The 9,590-nt window shown below is 44.8% G+C and overlaps 1 protein-coding gene across 1 annotated transcript in view; it reads left to right on the top strand.

Annotated features, from left to right (window-relative positions):
* The first annotated feature begins 4,526 nt into the window (after positions 1 to 4,526).
* Stoml3 (stomatin like 3) overlaps positions 4,527 to 9,590 on the top strand; it is an 18,631-nt gene continuing 13,567 nt past the window's right edge. The window contains exon 1 of the mRNA XM_021158706.1: positions 4,527 to 4,647. Coding sequence (XP_021014365.1) covers positions 4,608 to 4,647 — 40 coding nt within the window. The 5' untranslated portion in view covers positions 4,527 to 4,607. The remainder of the gene's footprint in view (positions 4,648 to 9,590) is intronic.

A 9,590-nucleotide genomic window follows, 5' to 3' on the forward strand; every position in this document is an offset into this window, starting at 1 on the left:
TAAAGGCGTGCACCACCACGCCCGACTTTTTGTTTTTTTAAAGATGTATTTATTTATTATATGTAAGTACACTGTAGCTGTCTTCAGACATTCCAGAAGAGGGCATCAGATCTCATTACAGATGGTTGTGAGCCACCATGTGGTTGCTGGGATTTGAACTCGGGCCTCCTGGAAGAGCAGTCGGTGCTCTTAACCGCTGAGCCGTCTCTCCAGCCCAAAATCTATCAGTTCTATTTCTGGATGTTTACAACTTGGTTTTAGAACAAAATGACACCCACACAAAAACATCCATGATGGTATCATGTAATAACAACTTAAACTTACATCGAGTAAATGGACTGTGGCCTGTACACTATGAAGGAGTGATGGATATTAACATTGCTTTCTTTAAAAAAAAACTCTTTATATGTATATGAGGGCTTGCCTGCCTGAATATGTGAATCTGTGTACCACTTACATGTAGTGTCCTCAGTGGTCAGAAGAGGGCGCCACATCCCATGGGATGAGTTACAGACAGTTGTGAGCTGCTATGTCCGTGCTGGGACCCGAACCCAGATCCTCTGCAATGCTGACCAAGTGCTCTTAACTGCTGAGCCATCTCTCCAGCCCTCAAAAACATTGTTTTCATATCAGAGTATGAATTAACCTTGAAACATGGTACAAGTAATCAAAGAAGGCGACATGGGAATTTTATATAGGTCAAACTCAACTAAAAAAAGCAAGAAAACAAAACTCCTGCTTCTGGTCATGGGGAGGTAGGGCTGTGACAGGGAGACAGGCTCATGAGGCTCCAGGGGTATCAGTGGCAGGAGAAGCTCCAGTTGTGGAATAGAACCCGTATACATGCTTATTTCATTAACATATACCTACAGAATCTGTGCACATGTTACATGTTATTTCACATGTGTCAACACAATTGCATCACAAAAGTTCCCTATTTAGCAGCTATCAGATACTGAATCAGGTCTGTCCAGGTAGAGATGTTTAATTAGCTGAGAGTTGAAAGTCTCACTTTCAACTAGAGATCTAGGCTAGCACTTCCGTGTAGAAGTTTTCTCCATAGGCATTCTCACACAATTAGGATCCAAATTTGCTCAAACATGTGAGTGTACCTAAGTATAAATAATGTGTACAGTGGAATCAGTCATCGATCCTCCAAGAATGGAGAACAATCCCTCAGGCAACAGCAAGTGCATACCACGTTGTCCCTCTGAGCAGGAAATGTCAGAGAATGTTCCCAAATCAGGAGGCTGAAAGACTTGCAGCTGGAAGGGACAGTCTCTAGTTAGAGGCTTAGTTCATGTAAAGGTGGTCACGTGGATAAAAGAAAACATAAAAGTTGGATGTGCCTGCTATAAGCCTCCAGACTGAGACCAGGGTCTGAGCAAGAACAGATAGAATAAAAGCTCCAAACAGCGAAATCTCCCATTGTTCCCTACGCTCCTCCATGATGACGGGAGAAAATGCTATCTGTAGTTCGTTCATTGCTCCAGACCTAATCTGGGGTTTCTCTATACACAGAAAAATGGGCTCCTGTCCTGTTCTGCAGACCCCTCTATAGGTACTCGGTGTTCATGACTTCAGTCACCATTGCTTTCTAGGTGGAGATATTTGCAACATTTTGCAGAAAGAAGAAAAACAGCTGTTTAGTCATCTTCCAAGGGGACACACAGCGAGTTCCCCCGAGGCTCTTTCTAGCAGCCCCTGGGAACAATTACTGTTTTTGTTTTGAATCTTGCACTTCCTTGAGTGGCAGCTACGACATAAATGGCATTTATGGGAGAAACGTCTTAGGAAATAAGCCAAGCTAGCGCCTCTGCTGCGTGACCACCGAGGGGCAAAAGGAAGGGTTGGCCCCGTTCTCAGTACAAACCGAATATGGCTTGGGCGTGGGAAAGGATGCACACAGGGAGCTTTCCTATTTTTATTTTCATTAAATGTTTGTCACGAAGGAGGATGGCCAGACGATAGAGCAAAGAGGGGATGAGATAGAGCAAAGAGGGGATGAACAGGGAATCTACGCACCGGCAGCACAGAGCCAGGGAACACGTGACCTGGGCTTTAGGGTTTTTCTTTCTTTCCTGTTTTTTGTTTGTTTGTCTTGTTTTTCATGGGATTTTCAATATGCATCCCAAGCAGATCTGGAACTTTTGTGGTAGAGCAAGCTGATCCCACATTTGCCTCTGCCGTCTGAATGCTGGCATTACATGCTTACACCGTCATGGTCAGCTCCTACGTTTTCAAATGTGTAAAAAACAAGGGTCACAAAAGATAATGGAGAGAAGAGACCCGATCAGTGTTCTTGTAATGAGTCATTCTTGGGCTCACTTGAAAACAAAAGGAAAGGGAAAGATTGAATGAATCCAATAGTCCCCATTTAGAGAGAAGATAACTGAATCACAAATAATGGGGCTCAGCTCCCACCCTAGTAGATGGTAGCCATTGCTTATCTTCAACAAGACTCCACTTAAACTCGGCATCTGAATGAGTCTCACTTGGGTCACTTGTTGGTAAATTCTATTATGTCCATTCCACAGATGGAGGTCAAATGCTAGGTCACATGGCTGATACATGAGCGAGCAAGAGTTCCTTCCGGTGCAGGCAGTGTGGGCTCCAGGCTGCGTTCTCAGGCCCTGTGTGCCTGCCTTGGCTTCCTCACAGAGCGGTGGAATGAGGGAAGGCGTAGGCTAGGCAAGCACCGACCAGTGTGGGCTTGCTTATGTTTCTGCTGGAATCTGGTTTTCTGGACCCAGCCGCCTTCCTTGAAATTCTAGAATCCCACATTTATTTGTGTAAGAGCTGTGGCTGAGTTTGCAGAGGAGACAGGTACTTGGTGAAACTAACCAAGTTGTGGGAAACATTTAAAGATGTTTCTACTAGGATGAAACCAACTGGATAGGTGGGGAAAGAAGAGGTAGAGAGTGCACACGGACAAAGGGCTGTTGGCTTGTCCTGTTCTGTACTTCTACACAGATGGAAGCAAATACTTAGACTATCCACATAGGAGAGGGATTTCCAGTGTCAGGATAAATTTCCTATGGCACTTGGGTCTAGGAATCAGGGACAAAGGGGTGTCCTGGGCCATATCCTTCGTTAGCTTCCCATTACTTTGATAAACACCATGACTGTAAGCAACTCGGCAGGAAAGGGTTAATTTCAGCATACAGCTCACAGGTCCCAGGAAGTCAGGGCAGCACTGAGGGTAGGAACTGAGATAAGGTGACAGAGGAGCACTGCTTTCTGGCTTGCTTTCAGAGGCTTGCTCAGCCTTCCCTCAAATACAAGCAGGCCCGCCTGCCTGCCCTGGAGTAGCACCCACCACTGTGGGCTAAAACCCCGCCCTCTGCCCTCCACAGGGCAATTTGACAGGCATTTTTCTCTTTCTGGTGTTCCCTGCTCCCAGATGACCCTAGCTGTGTCTGGTAGACAAACATAAATAAACAAGTAAATAGATAAAGAAATACGGACTGAGCAGCACAGCCAGGAAGCTGAAGCTCTGCGTCTCAGAAAGAGCCTGTCTGTCATCATCCTGTTACTTACTTATTCACTGGACAGACACCAGGAAGCCATCAACTCTGGCCTGTGGTGCTCCAGAGCCTCATGGTGTGGTAGGGCATAGTCCACCACCCGGCATGCCGTTTCTTTAAATATGATATTGAAAGTTCTACAGTTCTTGTAGACTCTGTCCCAGCCACTCACAGTCACTGTACTGGGATGGTACAAAAGCTTGGAAAGATGATACAAGAAGGAATGGGCATGACTGTGCACAGCAGCCGTTTAGTTAAAGCAAAGAGGCAGGAGGCTAAACCTGGCTGGTCTAGGAGAAAAGGCAGACAAGAGTCTAGCATTGTGTTTACACTTATATGTGCAAAGGTCCTGAGGTGAGAGGTTGCACAAAGCTTTGAAGGTAGAAAGCAGTGCCTCGTGCCTGAAATCTTAGCGCTGAGGGCAGGAGTCCAGGAGGTCCTGAGGCAGGAGCATTCCTGGGAGTCTAAAGCCAGCTTTAGAATGAGATGCTATCTGAAGACAAGCAACTAAAAGCTTTAGAGGGATTGACACATGGTGGGAGGGGAGTGTCAGATAAGGGAAGAACTGACCCCGTACTTTCAAACTTTGCGTGGGACACCTACGACATTAGTCTCAACTGTCAATTAGTAGATGAGTTACCTTAGGGTATGACAAGATTAGAATGGCATTTGAAAGTTTTCTTACTGCGATGTGTTGGATGCATTAGGTTGCATTATTGTAGTATAACACCTGAGGACATATATAGCAGATAATGAGTTACACAGGGGGCTAGCAGTGTTGTTTAGAAAGTAACTGATACAGGAACCACATAGCATATAGGAAGCAGCCCCTGGCAGAAGGCTCTCTTCTTTTGCCTTTTTCTCTTTGAACAAAGATAGTGTGATGTCAGGGAAGGTGCTTTGTTTACCGTTTCTAGGCTTCTTGCACCAGGGTTACTACTCCTCAGGGTGTATGCCAAGGAGAGGGAACCTCTCTTGCTTTGTCTTCCTCTCCACACACCACTGAGCTGATGCCTGCTGCCAGGCTTGAATCCCGACCCAGGACCATCTGCAAGATTTGAAAGGCATCTCAAGAATGAGATGGATTCACCGGAGAAACTGGAGAAGAACAATTTAGTGGGTAGGTCCCTTCCTCCGCTCTGAATGCTACCTATCCACACATTCATCAGAGAAGGACCGGAGCGCTGGGGAGCTGGGACAGCATCACAGTGCACCCAGTGAAACAAACACACCTGAACTGGGTATGCCTGTAATACAGTACTCTGAAGGCTGAATCTGGAGAATTGCTGTGAGTTCAAGGCTGGCCTGGGCTATGTCACAAGACCCTGTCACAGAGAGAGAGGTTGAGAGAGGGGGAAGGGAGGCTTCAATTCTATTTAGAAACCCTTGTTTCACATTCGATATTTCCACTGGTTTTATTTGATTTTTGAGTGGCGGTCTGTAACTTGTCCCCAGAACTCCAGTTGTGACCAAAGAGGCACGTGTTTATCTTTGCACTGATGGCCTCACCTTACATAGCCAAGATACGATGGAGGCTGACTTCCCTCCTCTTCAAGTGTGACACTATGATTTAGAGAAAAGTCTGCTTAAGGTACATAATTTCAGATAAATGGAGAGAAGTTGAAAAAAGTAAGACTTAGTCCGTAAGTACCAAGTATTATGCTTAGTTTCAATGACTCAGATGAGTTGGAAATTGTACGGTTTTTGTTACCGTCTCAGACCTGATAATTATGAGGGAAGTCCCCGATATCAGTTTACAAGTGTAAAAGCTGGGTCTTGGAGAGCTTAGGGACTTGTTAAAGTGGCAGCGCGGGGCTGTGGGTGCATTTGCTGAGTGTGTTTGTGCATGGGATTTAATCTGTGATCCGTAACCTTCCGTTGCCAAAACCCTATTTCAAGTTGGAAGCTGAGAAAGAATCTGGTATTACTAATTCAGAAAAGAAAATAGAAGTTTACCCAAATTGGAAAACAGTCTTTTCTCCGGAAGTAGGCATATCAATACTGAGAGCCTGCAAGCATTAAGCATCTTTTGAAAACTCCTTGTAGCTCAGGCTGCCACAGAGCTTCCTGCCTCCGCCTCCTAAGTGCCGGGATTGCAGGCATGCAAGCACTATGCTCTTTTCTTTCTTTTAGTATTTTTTTAAGAGTCAAGTTCTCAGCATTGTTAATGAAAAAATTCAACTCTCATCTCAACAGGAGTAAGAGATGGTTTATTGCTAGGTCCGGCATGGCCTTGGTAGGGACAGAATGACACGGTTCCTGCCCCTGGGACAGAGCCAGCACACATGGGACTCCACGAGTGTCCATGATGGCTGTGGGCTTAAGGCTTTTTTTTTTTTTGTATAATAATGTACATATTTTTACTTTTTTTTTTAAAGATTTATTTATTATATGTAAGTACACTGTAGCTGTCTTCAGACAGTCCAGAAGAGGGCGCCAGATCTCGTTATAGATGGTTGTGAGCCACCATGTGGTTGCTGGGATTTGAACTCTGGACCTTCAGAAGAGCAGTCGGGTGCTCTTACCCACTGAGCCATCTCACCAGCCCTGTATATATTTTTACATTCCTCCTTCAAGGAACATCCTCCCTCTTATCACTGACTCCATGGTAGTCAGAGACAGCCTGAGGCAGGGAGGCAAAGGTGTGGCTAATGTCTAAGCAAAATGGTAAACGCTGGGACCTTCAGGACAGCCCCTAAGGCTGCATAAAAGAACTCTAAAAAATGGGTTTAAAGATATATAATTTCTCAGAAAAGAAGGATGCAATATGAATTATATGAGGGGCTTCATGAATCTAAAGGATCAAAAGCAGCCGCACCGTGAGTTAGCTTGTCAGAAAGATGCTAAAGAAGGAGACAGAGATTTAGGGAGCAGTGATCACAGAAGACCCCACCCTGCTAAGGTTTTTTTCTTTATGCTTACAAAGGTAGAGAGATTCGTGAGTTCAGGGTCAGCCTGGGACAGAGCCAGGTTAGGCCCCCAATGTGGTAGAAATGATAATTTCAGGGTGGGGTCCCATCCAGCTAGCTTGGTGTCTGTGTTAAACAGACGGATCTCTAAATTCTTTTGCAAAGTTAAAAGAAAATGTGTGCTTGCTGTCTCCTAAGAATTAAGGGTCTGGGGTCCCGGGATGCTGATTCATAGGATAAGCAAAAGGGAACCTGGAGTAGATGACTGGATTGATGTGTAAATAAAAGACTGGGCTTATGATCTGCAGGAGATGCGCTATCCAGAGAATGTTTTAGAATAGGAAGGGAGAACTGCTTGGAAAACTGTCTCCCGCAGAACATAGGCTGCCAGCTTGGACCCATGATTTGACTTTGAGTCGTTTGTTTCACTCCTCCCAGACACTCCTCCCTCAGAACCCCTCTCCAAGCCAAGGCTGGTCCTTGGCAGTTTATTTTTTGAGCCAAATCTGAGTGAGCTGTCCTAAATAATGCATTCCACGGTGGAACGGGTTTTATGGAATGATTTTATAGAGAAGTTTTTTAGAGTTACGGTGAAAAAAGAAATTTCTAAATCAACACATTTCCTAAGTATGTTGGTGGGAACATCAGGCAGGCAGATTGCAGAGGAGCAGAGGTGAAGTGTACCAGTCTGTTAAATGGACTCAATCTGAAAGGTTTGACCCGACTTTGCACTCATATTGGGACAGACACAGAGGTGGGCTATGAGCGGGTATTAAGGGAGATGAAGAGAGCCCAGTTTAATTTTGCCTCTGAACTTAGGCATTCTGGACTTGGAAGCTCTTCATAATTAAAAAATAAAAAAATGCTAATCCATTGATCAACCTATGTGGCTTTTGGTGTGGGGAGGAGGACTCCACACTATACATCTCAAGTTGGCCATCCTCCTGCTTCAGCCTCTACAGTGTTCATATCACAGCTGTGTCCTATGCTAGATCTCATCTTTTAAACAAGCGGTTCCTGGAGACTTTTGGTTTCTGGGTAACAGGGTGAGACCGTGCCTAGGGGTGGAGTCATCAGGTTGAAACCATGTTGAGCGTCTGTGTTCCTTTTGGCAAATTTATAGTTCACTTAAAATTGTTCTTTGGTGAAAGCTCTTTGCCTGTTTGGGAGGAACAGGCAGGCAGGAAAGATGAGTTATAGCTGCTAAAAAATAGTGTTATCCTTAGGGTTTTATGCTGAATTTTATATCTGGTGCCTGAAGGCTGTGCTTTTCTACAGAAAGAGCCTAGAGGCTACCCGAGTTCCATTTTACCCACTGTGTCTTAACAGGATAGGAAGCAAAGGAGAGAGGGAGGGGTAAGGAGAGGAGGAGGAAGAACATTTAATAGTCGTGAATTTTTTTATTTAAAATTTTCTTTATAAAAGCATAAATATATGTAAAATTAAGTAAGCAGAACTAGGGGCCAGAGAGATGGATCAATTGTTGGAAGCATTGAAAAGCATCCCAATTGGGTTCCTAGCATCCACACGGTGGTTCACCAGTTCCAGGGCATTTGGCGCCCTCTTCTGGCCTCCTCAAGCACAGCACGCATGAAGGCAAACAAACACTCATGCACATAAAATAAAAGTAAATTAAACCTTTTTTGAAAAAAAAAAACAATAAAAAGCATCAAAGTATTTGAAAAAATAAGAGCCACTATATTTTCACAACTCAGAAACACGTGTTTTGATTTTCTTCCAGAATTCGTTTTATGCATACATTTGTACTAATTGGTATCCCATTAGCCAAATAGTTTTATGCCAGGCCATTTTTTTCCTATTAAAGTCCTATAATAATTCTCACATAATTTTATAAACTGTGAAAACGTATGCATGCAGGCTGGGCATGCATCTCAATGGACAGAGTGTGTGCCTAGCATGCACAAGGCTCCGGATCCAATCCTCAGCATGTGTGAGAGTGCACACCAGCAACCCCAGCACTTGGCAGGTGGAGGCAGGAGGATCACAAGTTCACAGTCATCTCAGTTACACATTAGCTTAAAGCCAGCCTGGGATACATGAGACTCTGCCCACGATTAATTAATACAACTTATGTAAAAATGTAATATTGTATGTCTGTCAGGATGTTTGCTATTTGCAGTGGTATCCATGAGCCTGTTGTGAGACTGTCTGGAGAGAAACCTCAAGGACAGAGCATATGTGCTTGCTGGCAGAGATATTGTTGGAGTATGGGGACAGAGGAGGGTGATGCAGAGACACGTTCTCTCCTTATGTTCTCATAACCATGTGGGGCTGAGCTACAGGAACATGAAGGAGAAGCTGCCATGGCTTCTGGTTCTTGGGTTAATTAAGTCTCATGAGACAGAAGCACTTCTGCTGGATCATTATTTCCGACGAAAACTTCCAACAGACCCATAAGTCTAACCTGTGGTGCAGGGCCATTCTGAGACTTCAAAGTGGGTCAGAGTGGACCCTGGCTCACCTGCTGGCTTCTACTGTGAGGCAGGAGGGAGCCAGGAACAGAATACTCCCTTTCAAAGCACTAAATAAATATTCACAGCAAAGATGGGAGATCCAGCTAAAGTTCACCGTGAACTCTAGAGTTACACAAGGGTGGTGGTGATGGTGGTTATAGGAAGACCATTCTAGAAGAGAAGGTGATGTTTGAGCTGAGCACTGAGGTAGGGGGATGAAGATCTGTGCAAAGAGGCAGACCTATGGAGGGCTCCCCATGGACCCATGTTTGGGTCCCCCAAACTGTAGAGAGCATCAAAAGCTCAGCTGCTGATGGGTACCAAGCCTGGGTTGTGAGTGCCGCTGCTGCACTTGGGTCTTTTCATTAACAGTGGGGCCAGGACTCTGGAGGGAGGACTCCATGAGGAGGGGCACTCATGGTGACGAACTCTGATTTAGAAGGTTCTACTGCTGTTATTGTTGAGATGGGGTGTTGCTATGCAGCCAGAATGGACTTTAACTCACTGACCTGGCTCAGATGCACACGTGCTAGGGTTATCAGCATGAACAACTTTGCATAATTATAAGTGGGCAGTTCTAAACCACCTTCTTCTTCTTCTTCTTCTTCTTCTTCTTCTTCTTCTTCTTCTTCTTCTTCTTCTTCTTCTTCTTCTTCTTCTTCTTCTTCTTCCTCCTCCTC

This window comes from Mus caroli, chromosome 3 (assembly GCF_900094665.2).
Source record: "Mus caroli chromosome 3, CAROLI_EIJ_v1.1, whole genome shotgun sequence".
NCBI lineage: Eukaryota > Metazoa > Chordata > Mammalia > Rodentia > Muridae > Mus > Mus caroli.